Source organism: Ochotona curzoniae, unplaced genomic scaffold (genome assembly GCF_017591425.1).
Source record: "Ochotona curzoniae isolate NIBS_2020 unplaced genomic scaffold, NIBS_Ocur_1.0 contig_517, whole genome shotgun sequence".
Classification (NCBI taxonomy): domain Eukaryota; kingdom Metazoa; phylum Chordata; class Mammalia; order Lagomorpha; family Ochotonidae; genus Ochotona; species Ochotona curzoniae.
Window position 1 is genome coordinate 3,831,254 of NW_024466454.1, and position 15,290 is coordinate 3,846,543.

The 15,290-nt window shown below is 49.1% G+C and overlaps 1 protein-coding gene across 1 annotated transcript; it reads right to left on the reverse strand.

The window, feature by feature from the left end:
- Positions 1 to 2,987: 2,987 nt before the first annotated feature.
- RASSF10 (Ras association domain family member 10) lies at positions 2,988 to 4,505 on the reverse strand. Its single transcript, XM_040988945.1, has one exon. The coding sequence runs from the start codon at positions 4,503 to 4,505 to the stop codon at positions 2,988 to 2,990; it is 1,518 nt and encodes a 505-aa protein (XP_040844879.1).
- Between the last annotated feature and the right edge of the window lie 10,785 nt (positions 4,506 to 15,290).

Sequence of the window (15,290 nt, forward strand, 5' to 3'; positions counted from 1 at the left end):
GTTTGCTGTATTGTCAGAAAGATTATTTTTATAACACAAAGTATAAATATGTCAATTTTTGGTAGTGATAGGTTTTGGTCCATATAGATCTTGAGTGACTTTTCTTTATATTCATGTTAGTTTCAGGCTTATCCTAAGGACAACAGAATATAACTTTGCTAATCAGCAAGTAACAGAACAATAATAGACATTTTATAAGGAAATAAATGACCATGGAGGCAACATGAGATTTATTTTTTCCCCATTGGTTTGGAGGATGGCCCGGGAGGGTGTAGAGCAATTGAGGTGAGACGCCTGCTCTCCTCCTCTGGCCCTGCTTCTGCCTTCCAGGGTTTCTACAGAGTATGGAGAACCAGGGTTCCTTTTCCCAGGCACACTGACCCCACCAATCTGGTGTGTTCACCACTCTGCATTCATTCTCAATGCCACAGCACTAACCAAGAGACCAGAAACCAAAAATACTCAGCATTTATTAAGCACTTCATACACACAGATGCTGTCTGGGGACCTTTTACACCAGCATTTCAAACCTTTCTCAGGCTTACAAAAGTTCTTAGTAAAAGCATCTATTGTCTTCCTCCCTCCCTCTCTCCTAGCAGCCCCCACCACCTGCCCTCCTCCTACCCACAACACAGAGCTGTGTGTTAGGAAGAGAATGAATTCAGAGAAATGGAGAAATGGCCAGAATGAGTGTCCTTTGTTGTTGGGAAGAAGCCCCTAGAGAGGCATCTTCAGGTGGGCTGTTGGGACAGGGAAGGTTCTAGACACAGTGCGCCAGAAAATCCCCAAAGCCTTCTTCCTGTGATGTGGCTTATTGGCTTCATAGGCTGCAAGCCTATTTTGCTGACGTCAGCAGCAGCCCATCAAAGTTTAAAATAATAACAGTGAAGAGAAACACGCAGCCCCTTTCTGCCAGGCATTCCTGTTTGGCCAACTTCGTGTGTTCTTTTCTGAGGTAAGAAATAGCCAAGAACCACCTCCCTGCCACCACCACCCTGGGCAGGGGCGTGGGGCAGAGTGGGGGAAGTAGGATCATCTAAAAGCCACCAGGTCAGCCCCTTGCCAACATAAACCATTTAGATGAGTAGCAGTTGTCACACTCTCCTGGGGATTTTACATCTGCCTCAAAATGAAAGCTACCACCAGATTTTTTTGTGTTGAGGGCAGCAAATGATGGGGGACAGTGACTTTCTTTTGGTTCCCTTTTTTCATTTGAACCCCGCTCAAAACCAAATGCATCGACATTTTCTGCCTCCTCTGAAACTTAAACACCGTAATTATGCTGGGTAATGTTTCGGGAAAACATCAATTAAGAGTGCAGCCTTTTAACTCCCGTGTTGCTTGGAAATCGAAACATACACGCTTGTGCTTGTGGTGGGGCTGGCGGCTGCAGAAGGTCAGCAAGGCGAGGCCCCCAGTGACAACAAAGTCCGCAGCAGAAGACACTGTTTTGCCCAAGAAGACCTCTGAAAGGAGCCCCCTGAACCAGTCCCTCCCCAGCTGACACACAGTTACCCCCAGGCTCCTGCACTAGCTGGCACCCCCCTGCAACAACACACACACTATTAATACCCCTCAGGACAGATAAGATCCCACATTCACCCAAGGCAAGCGTCTCCCACGAGACCAATACCCAGCCACAACTGGTAAGTTTTCATTGCAAGCCCGGAAACAGTTAACGCTGAGTTCCCACCGGCCATCTCCAGCTTCTGAGAAAGTGTCACCTTGCGTCTCCTGGCACGTGCACAGGTGTGCACCAGACAAGTAATTCCAGTCCTTCACTGTCTTTTGTATGCTTTTATCCATGCTTCCATGGTTGTTCCAAAGGCTCGCCCAAGGTGTACTGTGAAATCACTCCATTTCATGTTCACCCCTTATCTAGGACATCCTGCTATTTACACTATCTGAAGCTGGAACAAGGGGCCAGTCTGCCTACTGATACAGAGGTGGCTGGCTTTCACTGCCGAGTTCACTTCCAAGACTGAACACTAACAGGATCTTCACTTTCTAGTTGACACTAAAGTGCTTACTAAACAGCAAATGTTGTACGTAACTCGAATTCTGCAACTTTCTCCTTGTTTTTTTCTGAAGTAGTGGCTGGGATCAAAAGGAGCAATAGGGCTTAAAGGGGCACACACCAGCCTTCACGGGGAAGAATCGCAGAGCAGATTAAACTTTAACCAGGGATTGTGTTTGCCAGGATTGGGTATCTCAACAAGGTTGCCTTTGGCTTTTTATGAATAGAAGGTTATAGGGGGAAGGTCTGGTTCAAACATACAGTGTAGTTACTAAGGCAGAGGCAAGGTTAGACTTCCACACAGTTTAGCTTTGGAAAGAAATTGGAAGGCAAATGAGTTAGCTGATGGGTAGTCCCCAAATGTGCAGAAATGTAAACAGCCAGGATTTGGGTGCCTGTGCTTTGTAGCAAAGATGTAAGTTAAGGCTGAGACCAACACCAGTGCGTCCTCTGTGGCTAGTTTTAACATGTTTACAGCCACAATTAACATTCAAGGAATTTCTTTCTCATCCAAGTACTTCTTTTAAGAACACTTTGTGCCACAAACTCAAGTGCTAGCTGCCATCACTGCTTCCCGTACAGAGAAGTGATGTGGTGGCCTCACACTTGCTTTTGCTTTTATGAAAATGGGCTCGGACCACGTCAAATTCCGGGGGACGTTTGATTTTCACTACGGGGGTGGGGGGCTCACCTCTTCTCTCCCTCCTCCCTTCCTTTCCAAGAGCACTCGGATTGGAGATCCAGCGCCCTTCTCACGTCCCTCCACACTCATCCCTGGGGCTGGTCAGAGGGGAGCCCCTGCCTGGTAGGTATCCTAAACCCTCCCAGGGGCAAGTGGAGCACCGCTGCCGGCCGTCTGAACTCTCGGCTCACCGTAGCCGGGTTGCCTGCCGTCCCCGAGCCGGCCAGGCCGCTGCGTGCGGCAAGAAGGGGAGCAGCGACCATGCTGGCTGCCCCCGCCCCCGTGCCCTTACACAAGGGATTCACACACTGGCACCGAGTCCGAGTCCTGGCTGTGCATGGAGCTCAGTCCGGTGTCCGAGTCCTCGTCGTTGCCAGCACAGCTCTTGGCCATTCCCCGGGCCTGGTCCACCCACACCTCGGCGCAGGATTGGGGCCGCGGTTCCCGCACCTGTGCGTTGGAGCCGGGAGCCCCGCCGGGCGCTACCGTGAGCTCCAACGAGTGCAGAGTGTGGAGAAGGCCCTGCAACTCGCGCTCCTTGCTGTCCCACTGCTGCTGGCTGTAATCCAAGTCCGACTTGACGGCCTCCAGGTCCGTGTTGAGCCGCAGCCCGATGTACAGGCTGGTGCTGAGCTGCGTCCTCACCCGCTCCTGCTCCAGTTGCAGCTCGCCGTCGGGGCCGCCGGGGCCGCCGGGGGACTCCGGGGACTCCTCCCGCCCTGCCAGCTCCTCCCGGCGCCGCTGCATCCACCTCTGGTTGAGCTCCTCCTGAATCTCGGCGGAGAGGCGTTCCAGCAACTCCTCCTGCTGGGCCCGCTGCTCCTGCAACTGCAGCAGGTCGTCGCAGCGCCGGGCCAGCTCCTCCAGCGCCGCCGTCTGCATCTCGCCGTCCACGGCCGCTGCCGCCTCCTCCTCCTTCTCGCCGGGCTCCTCTCCTGGGGTAACCCCCTCGAGCTCGAGGCCTACCCCCATCAAGTAGGTGTCCTGGACGTAGTTGACCCCATGCCGCCGCATACGATCCAGGTGCACCTTGGCCTCGTAGCGGTCGATCTGGAGGTCCAGCTCTCTCAGCCGTTGCACCTGCTGGCGGATTGTGTGGTCTTGGGAGAGCACCAAATGCACCAACGTCTCCATGCGCTCCATCGACGCGCTCTCATGGGCCCGCGGCGGCGACGAGCAGGACGAAGCCGTGGACGACGAAGTGGAGGAACAGGACGACGGCGGCTGCTGCAGGCGCCGCCGATTGAGCTTAGCCAGCTTGCGGAAGGCTTTGCGCACCACCCGCCGCTGCTTCTCCTGGGTCATGGCTAGGCTGGGCCGCGCCGGAGCCCCCCGGGTGGGGCAGGGGCGGTCGCGACTAAGCACGACTCGTGCCTCGGCGCTGCGAGGCCCGGCGTTGGGCAGCGACGCATCGCTCCGCACCAGCACGAAGCGCACGTTTTCTTGCTCGTCGCCCCAAGCGGCCCAGAGGCGCAAGATGCGCGTCTTGTTGGGCAGGATGCGCTCAAAGCCGCGCCACTTCTCCACGATGCAGTAACATTGCGGGGGCCCGCATAGCATGCCCTGCGGCAGTGCCTCGTCCTCGTCCTCCTCGTCCTCGTCCGGGGGTTCCGGCGGCTCTCCGGTGCCTGGCGGGGCACCGGCCTTCCTGCGCCGCTGGCCCCGCCGCTGCCTCCGCCGCTGCCGGCAGCCGTCCTCCAACAGCACTCGCACCACGTCCGAACAAGTGGTGCGCCGGGAGAGGCCGGACACTAGCTTCTCCTCCTGGCAGATCCACACAGATATCTTCTTCTCCGAAGGATCCATGGCGCAAGCCGGACGCGGATGGCAGGTCCGGCCAGGTCCTGGCTGGGGCATCGGGGGCAGCAGCGGCAGCTCCAGGTTGACGAACAACAGTGACCCCTGGTCTTTCCGCCCCCCCAGGCACCAGCGCTGGCTGCAGCGGCTACGGCTGCTCCCGGCCCGGACGACGGGCGCTCGCGAGGAAGGACGCCCGCACTGGGGCTCCTGCCACTCTGGCTCTGCTCAAGGTGCCCGCGGCCTCCGGGTTTTTGCTCCTCCCCACGTGGCTCCACCTCCTCCCGCCCCTAGCGCCCAGAGCTGCGGCCCAGAGAGCGGGAGGCGCGGCGCCCAGACCCGCCCCTTATGGCCCCTCGGAGCGCCGGCTGCCCCCTTGCTATCCTGAGGCTCAGCCTCTATCCCAGACAGCGTCCGCCTCTTTTTTGTGAGGCGGCGAAGAGAGGACTCCGGAACCCCTGGACTGTAAGGCCCAGAGCCTGCACCTAAGCAGGGCTCTGCTCTGCGGCTCCCCTGGCACGCCCGCTTGTCTCCTTGCGTCTTGCGCCAGAAGGACGCATCTTAACTCGACTTTCTCGGTCCTTGACTTTCCAGGGAGCGCCGTCTGCGGGTGCACTTCACACAGGCGCGCGGCAGTTTGCCACTGAGGTGCTGGAATCGTGGCACTTGACCAGGCAGGAGCTGTAAGCGCTGCCTCTGGCCCCAGATCTACCAGTCTTCCCGCATAGGAAGCAACCTTTGGGTATTTAAGCAGACGTGAGCAAGTGTAGACATGCAGAGTTCTAGGCTGGAGAGAGGGCGCCAGCAAAATTGCATCCGTGGGTCTCCACCTCAGATGGGCTTCCCGCAGCCATCGTGGCAAGGGATTTTCGGATTCTAGCGGGAGTTCATTCCGGGGGTTCAGCTCTTTTAAGGGGGTCGTGACCATGCCAATGTTCGGCATGTCCTGCTCTCCAGATGTGGTCAGGAGACCAAGTATCACAGCTTAAGAAATCCAAAACCACAAAGCAGCTGAACTTGCTTCATTGTGGGCTGCTGTTGAGGATGGTCCCCTGAGTGCCTGGTTGTCCGTGAGCTTGCCTTTATGAGCCCTATCTGCCTCAACACCTCGGATGACTTCCCATAGCCAGCTTTTGTTGTTTGTTTAATATTTATTTATTTGAATGGTAGTTACAGTTCCCAGATGGTTCAGTCATCAAATGACTGCAGTGGTCAAGGCTGGGCCAGGATGAAATCAGGAGCTTTTTTCAGATTTCCCATGTGAGTGCAGGGGCCCAAGCACTTGGACTCCCTTGGTCTTCTCTCTCAGGTGCATTAGCTGGGAGTTGGATCAGAAGTGGAACCTTCAGAAACTGAACCTGGAGCCACATGGGATACCAGTAATGCAGGTTTAAGCATTGCATTTTGGCTAAAGTGTATTCTTTGTAGGTGTATGTTTGAATAAGGAGGTCTGCTGTGCTCCAGGTCTGTGCTGTAGCCTTGGTCTTGGACAGATCACCAGTGCTGCTGTACAAGGTGCTGTCTACCTGGTGAGGGGGCACAGCTGAATGAACATTCCCAAGCCGGTGCTTCCCTCTCTGCTCAGGGAGAGCAAAGAGCATCAGAGAGCCTTCCCGGATACTGGAGTAGCACTCACCCCACCCGGGTGGTCCGAGGAAGGCGTCCCGTTAGAGACAGCACTTTAGGCAAGACCCAAGTTGATTTGAGTCAACTAAAGGGAAATCAAGTCAGTGGTGGTTGTGGATGGGAGAGAGTGTTTCAAGGAAATCAGATGCAAAATCGAGGGACCGAGTCAGTATAGCACTTCCCAAGTCATACATTTAAGTGAGAAGAGGGTCTAAAACTAAGGTTGGGTGGTTGAACAGAAACCAGACCAGGAAAGACCTAATGACATGGAGAAGCAGGAGCGCACAGAGTACAAATCTCAACTCGCTGCTGACTAGCTAGGACCTGAAGGTGAGCATTTTGTCTCTCTGAGCCTCAGTTTTTCTCATCAGTGAAATGGTGACCCTGAAACTGCTTGGCCGCTCCACTGTGTATGCAAGTGAAGCGCCTGAATGGTACAAAAGAGGAGGCACGAGGGAACACTCCTGGGTATTGGCGCATTCACCAAACCAGCTTCATGAAAGACTTGGAAATCTGAGAGGTCTTTCTCTCTTTCAAAGCATAGAGAGTCAGAGAGATCATATAAATATTCCCGTCCTGCTGGTTCATTACCCAAGTTCCCATAACAGCCAGGCCAAACCAGGAACTCCATCTGTCAAGGGAGGTGGTGTTGATGAACAGTGTCAGTTCTTGTCCCATGATGAGAAAATGAGAGTGAATAAGACCCACATTTTATTGAAAGCAGGGAGCCTCATATCCTAGTAGTCAGGATGAAAGATGTTGCCAAACTGCCATTTGCTCCTCCACCCTTACCTAACTCCCTGTTAAATCCATCTAACTCCTCACAAATCCAGATCTCCCATGTAGGCAGCAGGCAGCCAGTCACTTGGCCACCACTGTTGCAGGAGTCTGAGTTCTTTCTTTTCTCTCTCTCTCTCTCTCTCTATTGGGCTTGTGTCTTATGCTCACAACAGGGAGGAGCATGGAAAAACAGACATGGTTTATTCAAGAAAAATAAAGAAAATAGAAAGTGAATGGAAGTCAGTGGGGAAGTCAGTGCGGGTGGGGGAGACAACACTAAGCAATTTCTTAAAAAAAAAAAAAATAAGTAAAATGTGGCAGCAAAAATACCTTCCAATAGCACTGAGACAGGTTCCTCCAGAGAGCTGGTATGAAGGCTGATTGTCTAGGGTTTGGTAGGCTGAAAAGGAGGACATTCTCAAGACTGGTGTAAGAGAGAGACAGTTTTCACTGACCAACTGGATGACATCTCCAATCAAAACTCATTAGAAATATGGGAAATTTTCCCTCAATGAGTAGAATTCATATGACCTGGATTGCTTATAACAGCGCAGAAAAAGCTTGATTACAGCGACTGGCACGTGAAATCAACATGGCTTACAGAAGCTATTTATTTGAATCTTCTCATCCCCAGATAGTGTGGAGGGGTCCCTGCCTGCCTCAACAGGATTCTATCTCTCTCTGTCTACTTCTGCCTTCCCAAGTCTCTCTATTGAAGGAAAGCTAAAAACACAAGCCAGAACTGAGAATTGAACCCATACACTTCAATGTGGTATGTGACTTCTTAAAAAAAAAAAAAAGTATGTACTAGGCAGAATTATAGAGAGATCTTCCATCTGCTGGTTTACTCTCTATAATGGCCAATGGACCAGGCCAAAATCAGGAGCCCAGAACAGGTGAGTGCAGAGGTTCACAACTTGAGCCACCTTCCACTGCGTTTTCCTAGGCAGGCACATCAGCAGGGAGCTGTATCTGAAGTGGAGTAGCCAGGTCTCAAACTGGCATTGATATGGGATGCCGGATCATCGAGAGCAGCTTAACTAGATGTGCCACATCAGCCTGGCATGTGGATATCTTAGCTAGCATCTTACATGCAAAGCCAAGCATCTCCCAGTTTTTAACTTCCATATAATAAACTGCCACAAACTTAATGCTTTAAAACAATACCTATATGTTTTATGTCTCTGCTCCTAGAGGCCTCACTCAGGTCCTTTCCAAGGAGTACCCTCTGTTCACACTGTAGAGCCCACAACAGCAGGTGAAATCCACTCACTTCCTTTGCTTCTAGTCTCCCTGACACCCATCTCCATCCCCTATTGGAGAGAATGCTTTGCTTCTAAAGACCTTGCTTAACTAAGACACCTGCAGAATTTCTCTCTCAAATTAGCAGTAATTTAACCATGTCTGCAATGTGCCTTTTTGCCCTGTCCTGTAGCACAACCAGCAAAGTAATACCAGGAAAATAGAGATTGTGTGCCTATTTCAGAATTCTCCCTTTTCTAGGGCACAATGTGATCAAGTTTGCATTTTTGAAGGATCACTCTGTTTGCATGGGTGAGAGCTGGGTTTGATGCAAGACAAGGAATCCTTTTAGAAAATTCGCATTTATTCAAGGAAGAGCTGGTGGAGGGAAGATCGAACAGAATTGAGAGCTATCAAGGAGATGGCAGAGGAAGGACTTGGTGATAGATTGAACAGGGATTTCCTTCTCCCAGCACAATATCATAGATCTCATACAGTCTGGACCAGCTGATTCAGAATGCCAAAAACCAGTTGGGTAAGTTGTTATTGAGCCCCCAAACCTGGGTATGCTTGCCCCAGACACAGAAAGCCAAACACTATCATTGGGGTGGTGGAAATAAGGAGGTATTTATTACAGAGAGCAAGGAGCCAGGTCCAAGGGCTTCGGGGTGAAGGCTCTGAAGGGTTGAGGCTGGGGAAGAGAGATGTGTATTCAGTGTGTATCCACATTCTGGTTGGCTGGCAGTGCCCGTGGCCTTACTTTGATGGGTGGGCGAAACTGTGTTCTTTAGGGAATTTTTATGATTAGTGGGCTTCAGCCTGGGGACTTGGTGCAGGTAATAGTTACATACTGCTTGTGTCTTTCCACAAAAAGAAACACCTTCAGACAAAACAAACCATCCAGGTGTTATCCAGTGAAGAAGCAAATGACCTCTTGAACTCAGTGACTAGAACCTCATAGAACTGGCTACAATTAGTTGATTTTAGTAAGTGGTTGATTTGTTATCAAAAAGGCAGGGCAAGGACACCTTGAGCTAAGGGAGGTAGGCCGGGAGACTGGGACCTCGTGGCACCCAGCATCTAGAACATTCCAGGTGCAGGGGCTTCACAGTCCTCCATCCCAACCCCTCCTTCATACTCTGGGTTCTCTTCCTCCTCCTCTCACAACTGATAGTTGAGATCTCATAATCAGCTGGCACCCCTAATTGATATGAAGCTCCATCAGGGTGCACATCCTATCTGGCTTGTTCACCTTGAAATCGGCAAAATACCTGGCATGGTTCATGTTTATGCAGTATCTGCCAAATAAACACATGGACCAATGAATGAATCCTACATTCTAGCAAGCCACCACAGCACTGGTCTGGAATGGCTTCTGCACCATGATACATCCACAGTTTACACAAATGATTTCCCCACTCATTAGCCTCCCTTTCCAACAATGAGAGAACTCCTACTCAACCTTCAGAAACTCAGCTCAAAGATCACCTCTCTGGGGGACCTTTTGTTCATTTTCCAAGGAGAACAGGTTCCTCGTTCTTCTGCCTCAGTGGAAGTACAAATGACATTGTGTTGTAATGCATTATTGAATGCCATTTTGTCAGCATTAGACTAAGTTTTTCCAAAGGAAGCAGTAACTCTGTCTTATTTACAGTTTGAAGCTTAGTACCTACAGCACTTAGCACATGGTAGCTCTTAATCTTACATGCTTAGAAACACTAAAACAAGGAATGTTTATCATCTCATGCTATCCTCATGGTAACTTCTTTCTGGACCCAAGCAGATGTATGGAATCTGTTACAGGAATGGGATACCTGAGGTTTCTGCTGCACTAACTGAAGGATAGAACAGTTAATGGATGAGTCCTGGGAAAATTAATGAAAGCAGGTCTTCAATAAAGAAAGGGTATACTTGGTGGGATAAGTTACATGAATTAAAATGTCAAGGTGAGCATGCACATGATCGTGTACCATTGTTTCAAACAGCAGTTTGTGAGGTTGCCTAATCTGAATATCAATCTGGAGGGATCAGGAAAACAAATGAGATTCAACTTCTCCTGTACTCTCACTGGACAAGCAGCATAGCCGATTTCCCTAAGCAAGTGAGTGTATGGGGAAGTTTGGGAAGGAGTTCCTAAACACACCAAGCAAGTAAGCAGTTCAAAGCTTACTTTGACCCCAAGGGCAGGTGGTCCAGCAGGGCCTGGGTCATTTGGCCGAGGTCCTTGGGCTCACCCATGACAATTGGTCCTCCTCAGTGGAAAAGATGGAACAGTGGAAAGTTAGCCCAGATCCACATGGAGGATATGGCAACCTATTGGCGCCTGCAGAGGACACCTGGTACCATAGCAGTGGAAGGAGAACAAAACAGATTGGACAACCACCCCAGCCAAAGGATGACAGCAAGTATCTGGGTGAATGGAGACTCTAAGCTAGACTTTGTCAACCAATTGACATTAGAAGAGTTTCCTCATCCATGGATCAGTGAGATCGACAATATCTCAGAACTATCAAAATATCGAGTAGCCGTTCTCCATCCCTGGATATTGGAGCAGCTGGGAGGCTGGTCATAGCTTTTCCCCTTATCCCTCTACCCCTCCCCCATCCCAAAACAAGAAGGAGAGACAGAAAAGTTGGAAACAATGATCACACCCACTTTTCCCTAACCCTTGGTCCACCCCATTCTGATCAGCTATGTTAACATCATTTAAAATTAATAATAACATTTTAAAAAAAAGCTTACTCTGATACATGCTGGGCATCCTCTAACCAGACTCCATCTGACACTGTCCACCTGAAGGGACAGCATCCCATCCCATCCTTTGAAGTTGGAGGGTTCACACTCCAGCACTGCCTACCTCGCATGCCAATCACAACCCCAGGTGGTTTTGCTTATGCTCCTGACCAACTGCCTATAAATCAGTTTCTACAACCCTTCCTCATATTCTGGTCATTTCCTACAGCAGCTCCCCAAAGCCACGAATAATTGCTTACGTTTGCTGGTGTATTATAAAGAATACTGTTGAAGAGTTGAGTGTTGCAAGGTCCAGGGAAAGGTGCTGAGCTTCCACACCCTCTTCATGGACTCAGCTTTCGAAGGATCACCCAGTCCAGTGCTTTGTGAGCTTTTGGCAGAAGCCTCATTACAAACATGTGATTGGTTAAGACACTGGCCTTGGGTAATCAGTTTGCTTTTCAGCCGCTGCCCCCTCGCCTCTCTGGAGGTCGGAGCTGAAAGTCCCAGGTCTCAGAGCATCCAGATGCAGTCCCCAACCTGTGGTTATCAAAGCCTTGCTATGAAGACTCAGGTGTGTTTGAAGGTGTTTTTGCTAGATCACAGAGGACTGCCTCTCACATGAATCACCCTAAAGCTCTTCTATGGCTGCTTCAGCAACCAAAGAGAAAAGCCAAGGTTTTAACCAGAAATACACTTATTGTTTTAAGTCACTTGGCCCATTAGGAGGCTTCAGGAGCTGTGAGCCAAGAACTGCAGTGTATAAAGTCATGTGCTATCTAACACATTTCAGTCAGCAGGGTGGCTCATTAAGATCACAATGATGCTGAAAATGCCCCATTGCCTACTGACTCCATAGGTATCTTCACAAAACTACCCCACTGCCGGTCTATAAAAGTAGAGCAACTCAATGTTGTTACTACGCTGCAATAATGAAGAATATGTTGCTCTGCTAGTCCTATTATTATTTTAGAGTGTATTTGTGGGGCAGATGCTGTGATGCTCAGGTTGGATGACTGGCTGATCGCATATCCTGACAAAGTGCCTGGTATGGAGTTACGCCTCTGCTTCCAGTTCAGCCTCCTGCTAATGTCCAACCCGGAAGACAGCAGACAGTGATTGAATCACTTGGGTCCCTGCCCCCCACATGAGAGACCTGGATGGAGTTCTGGAATCCCATTTTTGGCCTGGCTCAGCTTTGGCTGTTGCAGGCATTTGGGTACTAAACCAGAGGAGGGAAAGTGTTCTCTCCCTTTCCCTGCCATTCTTCCTTTCAAGTTTATAAATGTTTTTAAAAACTCAGACAATGATCACTTTAATACAAATTGACAAGCTTTCAGCATGTGGTAATCCTTGGAGTTACAGGAGTCAACAGAATTTAAAACGTGGCAAAAGCCATGTGATGGCTCAGTGGCTACATCCTCCCTTTGAAGTGCAAGGATCCCATATGGGTGCCAGTTCGTGTCCCAGCTGCTCCACTTCCCATCCAGTTCCCTGCTTGTACACTCAGAAAGCAGTCAGGGATGGCCCTAAGCCTTGGGACCCTGGACCTGTGTGGGAGACCTGGAAGAAGCTCCTGGCTTCTGGCTTCAACCTGTCTCATCCTGGCCATTGTGGCTATTTGGGGAATAAACCAGAAGATGGAAAATACATCTTTTCTTTGCCTCTCCATTTCTCTCTTTGGCTCTCGCATTCACATAAATCAATGAATAGCAAAAACAATTTGAAATATGACTTCTGACTTGAAATATACAATGAGGATAAAATACACACTAGATGTCAAGACAGTATAAAACATAAAATTAGTATATAATACTGATTACATGTTAAGATGGTACTAATTTTAGATATATTGGGTTATATCATTTTCATCTACTTGACATTTTTATTTGAAACACAAAAATATAAATTAATCTTGAAAAAGAAAGTAGTAACTCAGGAGAAAACAGATTCCTACAGATTAAGTTTATGAACAAATAAGAGATTTGCAGAATGCACATGTTGAGGCAAAGCAGGTTAAGCCAACACTTGGGTTATCAGCTACTCCACTTCCCATTGAGCTTCCTGCTAATGAGTGTCCTAGGAGGCAGCAGTATCGGCTCATGTGCCTGAGCCCCTGTACCCAGGTGGCAGACCTAGATAAAATTCCTGGCTCCTGGCTTCCAGCTGGCTCAGCCCAGGCCTGGCTGTTGTAGGCATTTGAGGAGTGAACCAACTGTTGGGTGCTTTCTCTCTCTCTCTCTCCTACTTCTCTTTCCCTGTCACTCTACCTTTCAAGCAGTTGAGAATAAATATTTTCTAAAACTCCCAAATTTCAATAAGAAAAAACCCATACAACACGGTGGAAATTGACAAAGACTAGATTACAGCATGTGTCAGAAGAAGACACATGCATGACTCACAAACAGGAAACAATGTCCAACCTCAGTGCCACTCAGGAAAATGCAAATTTAAGTCAAATCATAGATTATCAACATTTTAAACCCATTACCCATTATAACACTAGAGATCCCCACCCAGAAAAGGAAGACTGGACAGGCTGGCAGAGAGCACTGCTTGTGAAATGTATAGCAGTTTAATCCAGTCAAGGCAATCCAGGCAATCACAAACTCCCAGACGGATCATTCAATGTGCAAAGCAAGTTGCAAGATAATGTGAAGATACTCCAAAAGTGTGTGGAGAGATGGAATTAGATGAACAATTCTGGTACAAAATATAAATGTGAAATTCATGCATTGTTTTTTCATAGGATGCATTTTCTATGAATTTTGGGGAAGATTTCATGTATAATGGAATCCTATTAATATCTTTTTAAAGATTTATTTATTTGTTTGAGAGGCAGAGTGAAAAAGATGGAGAGAGATGGAAAGAGCGAGAGAGAGAGATTTGTGGCTCACTCTCCACATAGCCATAACAGCTGGAGCTGGGTAAGGTTGAAGACAAGAGCCCAGAACTCCCAATGAGTTACCCACATGTGTGGCAAGACCCAGGCACATGGGCCATCATCCTATCCCTTCCCAGGCACATGCGCAGGGATTCGTATCTAAAGCAAAGCAGCTAGAACTCAGACCAGCACTCTGACATGGAATGTGGCAGCTCAGCCAGTTGTGCCACTTCGCCAGCACCATGCCAGTGGTTCTAGAATACACACGCAGAAGGTGTGTGCATTTTGTGTGTTTCCAGGTGCTCAGATACTCTTATGTGTGAACATGGAGAAAGGTCCTCCCAAATAGTCACCAGACCTAAAACAAATTTCTCCTGGATGAAAACATACCTTACACAGGGATTGACAACAGGGGAATTTAGTTTCGCCTTGTAATGATTTTTCAAGGAATCTACTCACATAGTACTGAATTAGATAATTATAACTTCTAAAGGTCAAAGGACTGGGATCTAGCCTTGCTAGTGACCTGGGGAAAGCAGTGGAAAAATCCCAAGTGTTTAGGTCCCTGGCCCCCATGTGGGAGCCCTGGATGAAGCCACTGACCCCTGGCTTGAGCTGGTTCAGTGTTGATTATTGTAGCCACTTGTGGAGTGAGGCAGCAGGGGAAGACTTCCTGTAGCACTCCCTATCTCTCTGTAACTCTGACTTTCAAATGAAAAAAATAAATCTTTTTTTTTTTTCTAAAGTTAAAGGGCTTCTTGGATTGATCTCTCAGTCCTGTTTTTGTTCAGACTTTGTGTTTGCTTGCTGGTGTTTTCTGTGGATATCCCAGGAGCTTGCCTGTGACTTTGCAGCCCCTGAAGGATGCCCTGTGGCCCTCTACCCTGTTGAAAAGTATGGTGAAGATCCAGTGTGCCACTGGCAGAGGGGGCACCTCACGGCACATCTGGTTCAAGGTGTGTGTCCTACACAGGATTGTTTCTCTTCTGGCTCACTACAGTGATTACTGCGGTGGCGGAACGCTTTGCTAAGACCTCACGTTGCATCTCCAAGAGGAATTGTGTTTGACCACTTGACTTTCAGTCATTTATTTTCCTATTACCTGTGGGAGATAAGACACGGCTCCTGTATCCACCAGCAAACTGCAGCCAAGGGGAAGAGATTGGCCAGTTTCCCAGCTTCACAAAGGTGGTATTTAGTCTGCAAGTCTACCTTTTCACTCCATCAGTCACAGTTCATAGTGGCTGTGCAGTACCGCAAACAGGAACTTCCGCCCTTAATTACATTGAGCCATACAAAAGTGTGGCTGAATCGTAATTCCGGAACCACTTCCTCATAATGATTAACCCTAGAAAACCTTCTGGCTAGGTATGCTTGTGCACGTTGGTGGTTGTTCTTGCACTTGGTAAAAATCTGGAAACTCCCACTCTTGTTCTGGGAAGCCCCCAGACTGAGCTATGTGCTGGGCAGAGATCCTCAGAGACATGGATTCTCAATGTGCGGCTCAAAGGTCATCTGTCTAAAACTGC